Raw genomic sequence first — 16,342 nt, 5'->3', positions numbered from 1 at the left:
GTTGTTCGATCATGGTGTATATATTGCTCATTTGCTGGTTATTTGATGTAAATTGGCTATGTCTCTTGATGTTTTGACTTGTTGATGAATGGTTAATGAATGCATGAGGTAATATATGTTATTGAAGCTATTATGAGAGGGAATTAGACCTTGTTGATGATTCTCAGATAAGTATCAGACCCTTATGTTTAAATATGCATTCATGACTTGTACATTACATGTCCTAAACACGTTTGACAAAATTCCTGTCATGTCCTAAGCAGTCTACGTAAAGTTATGCCTTCAAATTTGTATGTCTAACATTGTTTCCATGTAATTATTTATTATGGAAAGTCTCACTGAGTTCTAGGAAGTGGCTTGGAGGCTGACCTAGAATATAGGCTCAAAATCCAGGACCGCATGCTTTAAACTAGAGATTTTAGGTTGCAACAACATGGATGTAAGCTTATTTATGCAGTTGGAGGCTTTTGATCGCATGGAGGGGATGTTTTGGGAATGATTTGGGACCCAGGTCAGAGGAAAGGGTGTCTAGCTCAACTTTTCGCCACCTAGGGTGGTTACTTAGCCTCTGAGTGAGCTATATCCCCTGTAGAATGTTATGGGTTGTCAATTTATCTTTCATAGTCAGCCGCACTTCCTTAATGGAACCTGGGAGGCCGGGTCATGTCATAGTAGTTCATATTCTCATGTTCACCCCAGCAGGCCTGTGAAACTGGGTAGATATGGGAGGGGTGGTTATAGAATGGTATCAAAGCTCCCAGGTTCAACACTTGGACTGGATGGGTGGAATTTGTTTGTCATACATGCATGTCAATTATATATTTGTTCATTATGCATGCATTATGACTGTCACTATTTTAAGTAGTGTCATCATGTAGAGGTTGATGATGTCAATGTTGAGATGATTGATATGTTGATTTCAATAGATATATATATATATATATATATATATATATATATATATATAGTGCTAATTTAGATTGATCTTGGAGACGAGATAGCCTCCCATGAACTTCACTCAGGTATGTTGATTATGTTTATGTTTGGTTTATCTGACATGATTCTCCTTACATATCAAATGAACAACATGGTGATGAGTACTTCCCTAACATAACAAATGCATTGAGAAGTTTGAAAGCAGAGATCAAAAGTTGTAAGACATATATTGACAGAATAATTCAGTCATAGGAAAGAATTGCTAGGGCACAAGAGAAACAAGCAAAGGTTAATGTGGTAATTCTTTAGAGTGTATAGAATTTGCATAGATAGGGAACACTTAGGATTAGTCATGGATAGGAGGAAAAGACCAATGGGGCATATGGTAGTAGGTCTCAATCAGGATACAGGTTTGATAGGGATGATATAGTCATAGATGTAGCTTCTTGGACAAATCTGGCAGGAGGGGTGATGATCGTGGATCTCGTTCTAGTTCGGATTTAGAGAGACAACATTATCATCACCATCACCATTCGTATAGGAGGAGTGAGAAGTAGTACTTTCCATAGGAGTTCAAGTAAGAAAAGCCTCCTAAATTAATCACAAGTGATCTCCATGACTATGTTTTCTCCAACATTAAGTTGAATAAAACTATTATGTAAGAGGAAAAAACCAATATTAAATCTACAAATTAATAAGGATCATCTATAAAATGAAAATAGGTTTGAAAACATTGGCTCAAAAGCCTTCAACCTTGACATCTCTATAAATTTATCCATCGTATATGCATTAAATATAGGAACATTCAGAAAAGTTGAAGTAGACATTGTTCTTCTCACGACATCCTTAAGAAGAACAACTTTTGAAAATAAAGGCACTCCATTATGAATTGCTCCTCCATACAAATGTAAAACCAAAGAAATAGTTGATTGTTTTTAATACTATAACTAAAAAATAAATAATGTTCAATGAGTTCTTTGCCTACGAATAGAAGCCCTTGTTGTTACTTAGGGATCCCGTACATGAACATGAATTTGTATTTTATATCTACCATAGGATCATCCACGAGATTAAGGCTTTTGTGATAAGATATTTTAAGATCATAATTTGAAATCTTTCTTTGATATCATAATCCTCTCACTTTTATTCTTCATCCATAATGAGTGTTATTAGTATTATAAATTAAACCAAACACTTTTACGTATCTTCATCCATAATGAGTGTTATTAGTCCCTGCCTTCGGCATAGCAGGGACTATAGTGTTCGATAAGTATTGATTTAGCATGAAATAGCGTTATCAACTCACCTATTTCATCTTTAAACTAATGTTTTACGAAAAATATTCCACCAAACAAACTTTTATGCAAAGTTTCCATTTAGACCTCTTATTGCAGGCTTGAGACTTAGGATAAAGGTAGGGACTATAGCGTTCGATAAGTATTGATTTAGCATTAAATAGTGTTATCAACTAACTTATTTCATCTTTAATCCAATGTTTTACGAAAAATATTCCGCTAAACAAACTTTTAGGCAAAGTTTCTTATTTCCAGCTTGAGTGTATAATTTTCCTAAAACATAGGATAACCAATTTGAAATTATATTTCAATGCTAATTTAATGTGAATTTATATTTAAAATTACTTCAAAAATGTTTCAAACGTTTGATCACATCTTATAAAGTACAGGTTCGCTCATATCTTATATATGTATGGGTAGTTAGTTCATCTGGCATTTTAGCTAGATGACACCATATCCCCACCATCTGATAGGACACCAGATCCCTACCATCTGTACGCCTTTTAGTTATCATATAAATGGATTTTATTGTCTTCAAAACTTTGGGCATTGAGAACAAATTTGGTATTTCGAAAGAGAAATTGGTGATGTTATCAAAGGTTTTCATGCTTTCGAGTTAAGAGTGGTAAAGAGGTTTTCCTGCTTTCGAGTTAAGAGCGGTAAAGAAGCCTACTCCATGCCATCTCCAACCTAGTTCACAGAATGTATGGTGACGGAGACTCCAACCTAGATCGCAGAAAGTATGGTGCTAAATTTTCCTACTTTTGAGTTAAGAGCAGTAAAAAATCCTACTCCAGGCCATCTCCAGCCTAGTTCACAGAAAGTATGGTGCCAGAGACTCCAACCTAGATCGCAGAAAGTACGGTGGGAGATTTTCCTGCTTTCGAGTTAAGAGCATTAAAAAACCCTACTCCAGGCCATCTCCATCCTAGTTCGCAGGAAGTATGGTGGCGAAGGTAATTTGTGGAGGAGTTTATTTAGAAGCATAAGGACACAAAGATCTCTGAAAATAATCTCAACTATCAGTTTTCCAAAGATTGAATCTCATGCTAGAATGTAGTGTTGATTCTTCTAACACTTCATTAGTGCTTTCATGTAGCTTTCCTTTGAAATTAGTCCTTCATATTACTCTACTACAAATTGATGAAATTAGTCCTTCATATTACTCTACTAGAAATTGATGAACATGGTGCAGGTTATTAGAATTGTTGCTTCAGTTCATATGCCATTTTTCATTCTCTTTGATAGACTAGTCATTAGGTCCTTATTACATCCAAATAGATCAAAAGGAATGGATTTGGGTTATGGCATTCGCAGGAATTTGGAATGGATCAGGATAAGTGTAGCCTATATTTTGCATTATCAATTACAATGTTTTCTTTTCCTTGTAGCAGTTGATAGCGTTGTCTTTAGGAACTATTGAAAAAACTTCAAAAATGTTGCAAACATGTAAATATTCCATGGACTGACGAGATGAAGCATAAAAAAATGTTAAATTTATGATTTTTCATGTTAAATTTATGATTTTTCTTTTAAATTGGAAAAACTCAACCCTAGTGTAGGATATCTTCACTAACTGGTCACAAATTTTCAACCAACTAATTCACGATACTCTTTTGGTTTTATACTCTAGTTCATGATACATGCATTGTTTTGTAGTGCAGGGGTGGAGGAGCTACTTCTTACAGCATATCCAGATATTATAGAGTATAACCAGATATTATAGAGTCTACAGATTATTATGGAAACACAACACTACATGTGGCATCTTACATTGATCACTTCATCATTGTTAAGAAGTTTTTATTATCTTTACCACCACTTCTACATGATGGAAAGACTCTCTTACACATCGCTATAGATGGATTTATAGCTTCTAAATTTGTATTGTATCTTCTTACTCGATAAGAAACTCAAGTAAGAAACTAGATCTTATGAGACATTTAGTCTCAGATGTAACAAAGAAGAATTATAATACATGAAAAGCTTTTGGAATTACTCTCATCATCGGGTCAGATATCAATATATATGACCAATGAAATGTCTATTATTGTTGATGTACTGGAACTGAATCCTATATAACATCAGAGCATCAGAGTAATTGCTTTAAAAACTGACATCATTAGGTGGAAAATTATCTACCATAACATCAAAAACTATCTGTTATAACATCAAACTTCAGATTTTTTATTTTTCTTTTATAAGGATTTTTCTCCATATTGACTCTTAGTTCAATAAGTTTTGTAGGGATTGCAACTTTGTTTCCTTATCTTTTATTATTTCTTGTAATCCTTCGATAACCTCATTCTTTTGATTACAGACTTCTATCGAGGATGTTGTTTGCTAATCTCTTTCTCTTTCTGCTTCTAACCGTTTGACTTGATTCTCAAGTTTAGAAACTTTAATCTGAAATTATTTTCAGGCCTAATTTCTGCTATCTAGGCTGGAGATTAGTGGTAAAGAAGTCAAATGTGGTAGGTTTTTAATCGGGCCTAAACCCCAACCTCCAGTACAACCAAGAAGTGGAAACCCAGCCGGCCCACAAAGCGTAGTCACAGCCTGCAAATAGTGGAAACCCACAACACTCTTTACCATCTGCACACCTAATTATGGCTATGCTTAATAAAACAAAGAGAGACAACTGAACCAAGTTTTGATTCTGGATGTGATGCCAAAGCTACCATCACATCGGAGAGGAAGGAGGTCTGTGTGCATTTATGTACGTGATAATCGCTCATCCTCGCACCCTCACGCCTTAAATAATGCTTCAGTGAAGGACTTGTTATTAGATTATCTTTCTGTCCATGAGGTTTGGGCTCGTAATTTCGTGTAGGACCGGTCTTAGTAAGTTATTTTTTATGCGTCATTTAGGCAACTACCTATATGCCTTATTTTTGTCTGAGCCCTTATGATATTCTTTTGCTGTAATTTTGTTTTAGCTGCTTGGGATACAATTTTAGCAAACTTGTTTAACAAATGTTGTTTGCTTGACTCTGCCTTGCCAGGTTCTCGTCTTTCCATTGACAATTGTTGTCTATTGCCAACATTTTCTAAATTCATGCAAAAAGATGAAATATGAAATTGACAAACAAGTCATAGAGTTTATAATTTATAAACCGTTCTCAAATTTATAGACAGTTTTCAAATCGACAAAATAAGTTGGTAGGTGATGTCAAATCCGCAGGGACTGCCACAACCAAACACTTTTACGTGTAAGAATTTTTCAAACACTTATTTTCTATGTGTTTTTGCAAATCCTTACTAACCATGAACTAAAAGTTAAACCTACCTTTTACTAAGCTTTGAAGTACTTTAACTTTACCTATCAACATTGATATTGTACCTTCGGTTTTCTCATCCATAATTACATGCTTCTTCTAAAAAAATGTTTATAAAAACTCACGATGCCAATATTCATGATGAATAAGGTCACAAAATAAATAAAAATAATAACATCGTTCCCATAAAACTTATAAAAAAAATGATGACATTCACAATGTCTACAACCATACAAGATTAAAAAAAAAACCCTAATATCATGAGTATCACTTCATTTCCTATATTTTTCTTCACCACAATTGTCACATTTATGTAAACCATTTTCCAGAACCTTTATTACATTCCATAACTATATATATATATGATATCTATATTAATATTTACAAATGAAAATTAAAAAATCTCTCATTCTTCTCCATCACTACCACCACATTCACTTACCATTGTTATCCAACCCTCTTCATAATAGATCCTGCATTCACTTACCATGGTTATCCAACCCTCTTCATAATAAATCCTTTCTTTTTATGAATGCACAGGAGTTGTATAATTTTGCGGAGGAACACATTCGAATATACATATACACACGTTTTAAAGAGTTATATTTCTTTTATATAAGTTATATTAATTTTAAAAGTTTATATAAAAATATATTTACAAATAGTTTTTTGATATAGGGCCGTGAATTCTTCTGACCAAAATAAGGATAAGAATTTCAAATCTGAAATATTTTTTGAATTTGATAGATTCAAAAATTTTAATATTATTTAAATTATTTTAGCTAATTATGAGATTTTTTTTAATATCTTTATTAGAGAAATCAATCCATAAAAAGCAATTTATCTATCAAATTCCATTTCAACTTATTTAACCTATCAGAGACCATGTTGGTAAACTTTTACTTTTACCACCCGGGCTCGGCCTCCGATAAGAAGAATGAGGAGGATCCAGCTAGGTTCTAGCAGGATCCGGTACATAACTATTCTTTTGCCAGTAGGAGAGGTAGATAAGGGTAAAATCAAAGTGGATTGTACTGGTGAGGTTGTTCTACGTACTGAGACAAACACGGATATTCATTAGGAAGACACTGAGATTTCTATCCACCAATTCCTCCTGCAATTACGTTATCGATAATGATCCCACATTGGAAACCATACAAACCCAACACTTTGATTTCGGCAGTAGGCAGTTGCGCTTTTAAATTGGTCAAATAAGATCATAATTGGCATTGGATGTAATCATCATTTCAGATATTTTGGTTGGGAAGTTTTGGCCCTCATCTCTTGCTGTGGAAATTTTTGGCCCTCAATGGGCATTGGACCAATTTTTCCTTTTAGGAAATGATTCCATTTAATTAAAATTGTGTTATTTTTTAGGAGATGAATTTATTTAATTAAAATGGTGTGTTTTTTATTGTGGTGTTCAGAGATGTATTTTATGGTGTAATATAAAGGAGATGTATAATTTTTATATGTAATTTTTTTTATACACACAACTTTGAGTTAACATATATCTTTTTTAAAATAAAATAAAACATTTTCTTAAATAAAAACTTATTTTTTATATATTATATATATTAAAATAAAAATAAAAATATTTTTTATTAATTTTAACTAATATCATTATGAAATATCAATAATCTTATTAATATTATAAATAACATGAACAAAATATATATAACTATTTCACTTTCACTATTACCTATAATTAAAATATTTTTATATTAACTTTTAATAGAAATGCAATAACTAAAACATATATATTCCACATCTTTTAATAATATTTATTTATTATTCAGGCGGTTCATAATTATTTTTATCATTTAAAAAAAATTATATAGCTAATTAAGATAGAAATAATTTTTTTATTATTTCTTATGATAAATGAAAATCGATAATAACTATTTATTTTTAATTTTGAAAAACGATTTATTAAAGTGAGCCCAGGAAAAAAAGATTTTTGATAAAACTAATAAAAAAACATCTTCTTTTAATAAAGTGAACCAAAAAAAATAGATTTTTGACAAAAACTAGTTAAAAAAATACATTTTCTTTCCATTGATCTCACTCCCTTATTTAGATGTTCACTAATTTAGAAATCTACGACCTCTCCTCTCTGATTATACGTCAATATACGTTAATTTAGATGTTCAGTAATTTAGAAATCTAAGAACTCTCCTCTGATTATACGTCATTTTGACGAGCTGAATAGAAAATTACAGGCATTGCATCTATCTATTAAGAAGGTAAGGTTTATTTATGCATGCAATTTTGCTCATATATTATTAATTTGTGAAAAATCTCCAAAACAATTTTAAAAATTCCCTATAATTGACATGCACATATATTATTTGGATAATGTGAAATGAAGACTTTAAGTTCTCCTTCATTCATTGCTTTCAATTTGATTGCTCGAAACAATAATGCAGCGGAAAGTAGTGGGCATCTCAAACACCGATTGATTGACAGGCAGAGGATGCATGAATCCTAAAGTCGGTTCCCTCCGCTCACAAGGGACTTCTCAATATTCGGTGGTTGTGAGTTTCGTGGAGAGCGAGCAAGGCAGACGCATGCGTGCTTCCCGATGCCCGGTGTAGTAAGCCTACTGTCAAAATCTTGGACCGACACGCAACAAAAGCTAATATACACGGGTGACGTTGCCGTACTGCTTCTCACAAAGATTGCCGCACGTGAAATCCGTGCTGGATACAGTTTCAGATAGTGACATTCGCTTAGCGAAGCTTGTCGGTTTGATTAGATTAAGAAACCGCGGCTTTTAAAACCCGTCATACTGCTGGTCGTGATAAAAGCGCAAGCTTCTTGTTGCGAGTGCAAGAAAGTGCGTGAAAACTTCATGGAGGAATCTCTAGTTTTACCCTCCTCGCAGATCCAGAGGACGGATCTAATATTGATGTTCTTCTTCTTGGTATTGGCGATTTTGTTGCTACTGGTGTTTTATTTGGTATTTCTGTACATTAATGTAGGATTTAGATTATGCAGAACGGTGATCAACGGACCCAGACGGTATCCGGTTGTGGGTTCGCTGCTTGCATTTTGGAGGAATCGAAGCAGGCAATTAGAATGGTACGCCCAGATGCTTTCAGAATCCCCCACGCAGACCATCGTGGTGGAGCGACTCGGATGCGTTCGAACAGTTGTGACGGCGAATCCGGAGAATGTAGAGCACATGCTGAAGACGCGGTTCGACAATTATCCCAAGGGCGAGCCTTTCACGGCCATTCTCCACGATCTGTTGGGGAAGGGTATCTTCAATTCTGACGGGGAAGCCTGGAAATTGCAGCGGAAGGTCGCCAGCTACGAGTTCAATACCCATTCTATCCGCAATTTCATTCTACATGTCCTGGAGGCTGTCACGGATCGACTCTTGCCAATTCTAGAGGAGGCGAGCGAGCGGGGTAGCTGCTTGGATTTGCAGGATATTCTGCAGCGTTTCGCCTTTGATAATATATGCAAAGTTGCGTTTGGGGTCGATCCGGCTTTTCTCGATGGAAGCCTTCCTGTTTCGGAACTGTCGCAGGCTTTCGATTTGGCAACGGGGCTTAGCGCTCGGAGGTCCACTGAGCCCATCTCGTTGGTGTGGAAGATAAAGAGAATGCTTAACGTTGGCTCAGAAAGGCGCCTCTCACGAGCGGTGGAGGCCGTACACCAATTCGCAATGGATGTCATTCTGCAACGCAGACAGGAGATCGCCAGCGGCTCTCCCTGCAAACAGGATCTGCTCTCCAGATTCATGGGGCTCACCAATGTACAAGCAGATCTGCCAGAACGAAACGCCTATCGTTCCGAAGAGTTTCTTCGAGACTCCATCATCAGTTTCGTTTTGGCCGGTAGAGACACCACCTCGGCTGCACTAACGTGGTTCTTCTGGCTCCTCTCCTCACATCCCCATGTTGAAGATGCAATACACAAAGAGACAACACGTCTCATGGCCGTCAAACCCGGAGCCAAAAGGGAAGGAAATCCTCTGGTATTTTCATACGAGGATCTGCGAAGCATGCATTACCTACACGCTTCAATCTGCGAATCGATGAGACTTTATCCGCCGGTCCTTTTGGACTCCAGACACGCCCTCCACAACGACGTTCTGCCCGATGGGACTTTCGTGGGCAAAGGCAATCGGGTGACTTATCACCCGTACGCCATGGGTAGAATTGACGCCATGTGGGGCACCGACTGTCTGCAATTCAAGCCGGAAAGGTGGATGAACGAGGATGGCCATTTCGCCCCGCAGAGTCCATTCAAGTTTGCAGTCTTCCATGGAGGCCCGCGGACCTGTCTGGGTAAAGACATGGCGTTTACTCAGATGAAATATGTTGCGGCGACTGTGATTTCCATGTTCAGATTGCGGCGGCCTGCTGAGTATTCTGCTGCGGGAGCTCCAAAGCTCATTCACAGCTTGACTGCGCGCATGAAGGGGGGTTTTCCCGTTGTTGTTGAAAAAAGGGAGGTGGGCTTTATATCATAGCAGTAGCGCTTCTCTAACTTTCACTGTTCTCCAAAGCTCATTCACAGCTTGACTGCGCGCATGAAGGGGGGTTTTCCCGTTGTTGTTGAAAAAAGGGAGGTGGGCTTTATATCATAGCAGTAGCGCTTCTCTAACTTTCACTGTTCTTGTTCTCATTGTAACTTCGCTATGGTTCAGCCCCCAAACACAAAGAGGAGGCAATCGGACCTTAGTTTTACATTTTCTTTAACATCTTCTTCTTTTCTGCGTCATTTTTTTTTGTAGGGTTGACACTTAGTGTCTAATCCGCCACTGTCGTCTATAATCGGCCTAAGTTTCTTAACTTCAATTACTGTACTATTTGGGTTGGCACTTCTGTGTTTTACGATATCAGTAACTTATTAATGTACGGATGAACATTGGAAACGAAGGCTATCGTTTACACTGAGAAAGCTGGCAAATATCATTATGGGTTTAACGAATTTTTCGCTGTACTTATTAGAAATTAGCTTGTCATTTTTTTGGAATGAAAATTTTAATAAATTTATTATTTGTTTTTTTATTTAGAATTGTTTTCACGGTTTGTGAGGGTAAATATGAGAGGAAGAGTTACTATGAGATGACTTGACTTCCTAAATCACATGAAGGAAATGGAGTCGAGAAAATGAAACTTTAATGACTTTCCTCACTAGCTACAGGGCCCACAGGAGCTAACCATCATGAAACTTTAATGACCTTCCTCAGGAGCAGGAACTAAACAACCACTACAAGTGCCCAAACCCTCAGATACCCTCTTGAAACTTTAATGACCTTCCTCAGGAGCTATAGAGCCCACAGGAGCTAAACAACCACTCCAAGTGCCCAAACCCTCACATACTTGCATTTTAAGTGATCTGTACTCAAAGTCACTTGCATAAAAGGACAAGCCAAAGACTATGACCCTCCAATCCAATGGATAACCCCGCGTCCCACCGACTGTAGTCTAGATTTTCCAATATGCGACCCTAAAATTTGAGCCACTTTTTGGGAGCTACTATCCAAACCTCTGTTGAGAGCTTGATAAAAAATTATAGAACGATGAATGACACAAGGACAAAGCCATTAATGCAAAACTTAGTCAAAAACTGACCTATATAGGCGTAACCAAGAGAGACTTTTCGTCAAACACGTCGTGAACATGTAATCTACAAATCAGAAATGCATATCTGATCATAGGGGTTTGATACTTATCTCAAAATCGTCAAGAAGATCTAATGCCCTCTCACAATGGCTTCATTAACATCTATTAGATCATGCATTCAATAACCATTCATTTACCAATCAAACATGTTAAGAGCCATAACTAGAATTTCTCATGAAACCAAGCTTATAACCGTCATATAACCAGAATAATAATAACAATAATAGAACAACCATCAAAGCCACATAATAACAAGTATAAATATTCATAAAAGTGCAAAAGGAAAAGAGCTCTTATTAACATATGCAAAAGTCAACCAAGTCAGTGACTTCCACGTAGCACCCGACCATAGATTAGGCTGAACCAAATCTCTCCTTCAGCCAATCACCCTCGTGCCATATTCCAAGCATGAATGTAAGATTTCATGGAATAAACCGAGCAAAACCAAACCAGAATTCCAAAGGCCAACCACCTAACCCTCAACCAGTGATTCCACCTCATGATCGGACATCACTAGCCATCACCATATCGGTCTCTACCCAAGATGTCCACGACTCTGAAGCATTTGTTCCAACCCAACTCCAAGACTAGTAACTTAACCCACAGTTGTCATAGGGCTCCAAAGATTTTGTCCAACTAAGGCTTAAAGACTAGTAAGTCAACCCACCAAGGACCCCAAAGCATTTGTCCAACCAAGGCTTCAAGGACTAGTAGTTCAACCCAAATTGTTCCAAGGCTTCAAGAGGGTTTGTCCAACTCAAGGACTAGTAGTTCAACCCAAATTGTTCCAAGGCTTCAAGAGGGTTTGTCCAACCAGGGCTCCAGGAACTAGTAACTCAACCCATGGCCATGAGAAACATGAGCACCAATCAGAAACAATCAAGTGGGAAAAGCACAACACCATGGCTATCTGGGAAATGACAAGGCTAGGCAAAACCACAATCAATCTAAGAATCCTCCATGTAAATGACAAATCATAACCAAATAATCACATGCATTAATCATGCATGCCAAAACTAACAAGAAAAGCATACATTCAACTTGATACGTCAAAGCAATTGAATTGTAGTGGTTGATCTCGCTATCCCCTTGCGCTTTTCTGCTTTTCTTTTGCCTTATTTTGTAAATCCAATGAAAACTATAGTGCTCCAAACATGCTTCAACAACGCTCCAAGATTTCTTTAAGTGTGTAAGAGTAGGAGAGAGAGAAAATAGAATGAGAGTGCCAAAGAATGAACTTACAAAAAATTTTGAATTGATTCTGAGAAGCTTTTTTATCATTGAGACTTCTATTTTTCTTCAATTTTCCTCACATGCAATTTTGGATCCTTCACTTCTTTTTCTCTTATTTTCTTTTATTTTGTAAATAAATACCAATAAATGCCTCTTTGCCTTTGTCATTGCCTTTGTCAATTTCCATAGCCATAAATTAATCACAAGTAATCGATATCACTATGTTTTTGCCCAACATTCAACTTGGAATACATGTAGTATGACCGTGGTTTTATTTTGTCTTTATTAACTTTATTACATACATTTTTAACCGAAAATTTTACATTTGTGTATTTATAGAAGATTATAAATTAAATAATAAAGTGATAAATTCTTTTGTTTAGAACTTTGTAATTGGTTGGCCATGAAAATTTTAGTTTAAAATTTTATCATGAAAAAATACAGAAAAAACTATATATAGAAATTCAACTTTCATTTTAATTTTCAATTTATATGAATGTATAACTGAATTTAAGATAGAAATAGTGATGCATATTCATCCATTTAGAATCCCCAAGTCAAATGTTCTTTTAATATCATATTCCTACCCAAAACCTGTAATTGTTATAGGTATACTTTTCTATAGGTGCATAAGAACCTTACTAGCGACTTAGTAGAAATTTGGAATTTCCAAAAAAAAATTAAAATCACATTTTTATGTATATGGTATACTTACAAATTTAATGTCACATATTTACTCTATTTTTTATATGTGTTTTTTTACAAATATTTTTAAATTTTTTATTAGGAAAACTAAACTTTTTATAATATCATGACAATAAACAAATTTAGACCATTTTTCTTATATAATTAAGAAAGTTTGAATATTGAATAAAAAAGAAATTTTTAAAATATAAATATACATTAAAATATTTTGTCGAAGTTAAATAAAGCTATCATGTAAGTGGCAAGAAACAATTAAATAAAGCTATCATGTAAGTGGCAAGAAACAAATATTGAATTACAAATTAATAAGGATTATTTAGGACACGAAAGTAGGTTTGAAACCTTTGGCTCAAAGGCCTTCAACCTCCATACAAATGTAAAACCAAACCAGTAGTTGATTGTTTTTAATGCTATAACTCGAAAATAAACCATGTTCAATGACTTTTTTTTTGCCTACAAATGGAAGCCCTTGTTGTTACGTAGGGATCCCGCTTGAATTCGTATTTTATATCTACCACATGATCAATGGAGATTATTTACAAGATTAAGGCTTATGTGATAAGATATTTTAAGGTCATGATTTGAAATCTTTCTTTCATATCATAACCTTCTCAATTTTAATCTTCATCCATAATGAGTATTATTAGTATTATAAATTAAACAAACACTTTTATGCGTAAGAGTTTTTCAAATATCTATGTGTTTTTTCAAATTCTTAGCAATTATGAGCTAAATGTTGAACCTATTTTTTAAGTAGATTTTGAAGTACAATAATATCTTTTTTTGAGTTTTCTCTTTCCCCATCAATATTGATATTGTACTTTAAGGTTTTCTTATACATAATTAGGTGTTTCATTTAAAAAAAATATGTTTATAAAAACTTATAATGTCAATATTCATGATGACTGAAGTCTTTTATGGGATGAAAACATTCATAATATCTTCAACCATATAATAGTTACCATAATTGTCACATTTATTTAGACCATTTTCCAACACCTTTATCACTCTATATATCCTCTAATACTTCTAAAAATTAAAAATAATATGATATTCATATTCAAATATTATCTCAAAATAAAAATAAAAAATCCCTTACCCTTCTTCAACGTTACCCCATTCACTTACCATTGTTATCCAACCCTCTTCATAATATGTCCTCTCTTTTTACGAACACATTCACTTACCATTGTTATCCAACCCTCTTCCTAATATGTCATTTCCTTTTACAAATACACATTAGTTGTATAATTTTGCGAAGGGACATATTGGAATATATATAATTTTAACTAATTTTATTTGGTAAAATATTCATAGTTTTATATATGTTATATCAATTTTAAAGTTTTATATAGAAATATATTTACAAATTTTTAAATAAAATTTTATAAAATAAATATAAAAAATATAAATTTTTATTAATCTTTATGAAAAAAAATTATAAAAATTAAATTGTATAATGACTATTAATAATATAACCATAATTAAAGTAAAATATAAAGTTTAATTTTGAAAAATATTTTTTATTAATATTTTTTTAATGAGATCATAATTTGAAGGGTTTACTGCAATTTTCATATAATATAATGTCAAGTGAATATTTATCTCATAGATTTGCTAATGTAAATTTTAGATATAGTTGTAATATTATTGTCATGAATTTTAAATGTGATCTGGACAATAATTTCTTATTATTAAGGTTTTTTAGCAAAACCACCAAAAATTAAAATCCCTAAAAATAACCCATACTCAAGTAAATAACAAATTTACTATAATTTTGAGTTATCTTGAGTGGTTAAGAAAAATAATTATTAGCCTCTCAACACAAAGTTAAATCCTACTAGTGATATGATAAGCTTTCATGCTCTCTTTATTGGAAAATGAATGGGGATATAGTTGTCCTTATGGAACCCACAATCCTAGTGTCCATTTATATATTTAATAATGAATGGTGTTGGATCCATTTTTTAATTGTATTTATAAATTCCAACAAAAAAATCCAAAACTTAGATCAAATTGTTCCCTTCTTATAGCTATAGTCTAAATGTTACATGTTTTATCTTTTTTTTCTAGCATATTCTCTAATCAAATCTTATTCAAATCCCATAAGAGAAAAATCCAAAACTTAGATTAAATTGTTCCCTTCTTATAGTTATAATCTAAAAGTTACATGTTTTATCTTTTTTTTCTAGAGTATTCTCTAATCAAATTTTATTCAAATCCCATTAGGATGTGTTGGAATCACAAATTTGAGTTATGAAATGTATAGATATGGAGTCTCAAAGAGCTTCTTAGTGTGTTGAATGCATTTAAGGATTCAAAAACAAGTTAACATATTTTAGATAAAAAAAAAATCATTATCTCACAAAAAATTATAATTTTGGATTCAAGCTAAAAAATCAAATCTTAAAATAGTTAGAGCGTGCACTTCTTATAGCCATTCTCTAATACTTCTACAGTTTGGCCCTTTTTGGGGCATATTTTTTTGGTAGATTTTGTTTGAAATCTAACATAGATGTGAAGAAATCACAAGTTTGAGCTATGAAATTTTTTGTGAAATCCAACAAAATGAGAGAGAATTACAATTTGTAGATATGAAATGTGCACAATCCAAATTTCATAGATATTTTCCAAATCCATTTATGCTTTCAAAAACACATTTTCCTAGTCTATTACTTTTACATTCAAAAACACATTTTCCTATTGTAATACTTTTACCTTTTTTTACTTTTTATAGGACATTTTCATAGTAAATTTTATCTAAAATCTATTAGAGATATATTGGAGTCACAAGTTAAAGTTATCAAATATGCACATTTAAAATATCACAAAAAACTCATAAATTAAAGTTATCAAATATGCACAATTAAAATATCACAAAAATATTTTTTAAACTATTAAATATATTTATATATTTAAAAATATATTTTCCAAATCCATTTATGCTTTCAAAAACACATTTTCCTAGTCTATTACTTTTACATTCATAAACACAATTTCCTAATGTAATACTTTTACATTTTTTTACTTTTTATAGGACATTTTTATAGTCAATTTTATCTAAAATCTATTAGAGATATATTATAGTCACAAGTTAAAGTTATCAAATGTGCACAATTAAAATATCACAAAAATATTTTTTAAACTATTAAATATATTTATATATTTAAATATATATTTTACAAATCCATTTATGCTTTCAAAAACACATTTTCCTAGTCTATTACTTTTACATTCAAAAACACATTTT

The 16,342-nt window shown here is 33.5% G+C and overlaps 1 protein-coding gene across 1 annotated transcript; it reads left to right on the top strand.

The window, feature by feature from the left end:
- The first annotated feature begins 8,320 nt into the window (after positions 1-8,320).
- LOC149265562 (cytochrome P450 94B3-like) lies at positions 8,321-10,413 on the top strand. Its single transcript, XM_089393235.1, has 2 exons — positions 8,321-9,977; positions 10,095-10,413. The coding sequence occupies exons 1-2, from the start codon at positions 8,364-8,366 to the stop codon at positions 10,110-10,112; spliced, it is 1,632 nt and encodes a 543-aa protein (XP_089249361.1). The 5' UTR covers positions 8,321-8,363; the 3' UTR covers positions 10,113-10,413.
- The last annotated feature ends 5,929 nt before the right edge of the window (positions 10,414-16,342 follow it).

Source organism: Pinus tabuliformis, chromosome 6 (genome assembly GCF_031772625.1).
Source record: "Pinus tabuliformis cultivar Carrire ecotype Pingquan chromosome 6, CPIR1, whole genome shotgun sequence".
Classification (NCBI taxonomy): Eukaryota; Viridiplantae; Streptophyta; class Pinopsida; order Pinales; family Pinaceae; genus Pinus; species Pinus tabuliformis.
Note: the sequence above shows the minus strand (reverse complement) of the source record. Positions and strands in the feature narration are given on the sequence as shown.

Coding starts and splice junctions, on each gene's coding strand:
- LOC149265562 (XM_089393235.1), top strand. CDS start 8,364: ATGGAGGAATCTCTAGTTTTACCCTCCTCGCAGATCCAGAGGACGGAT.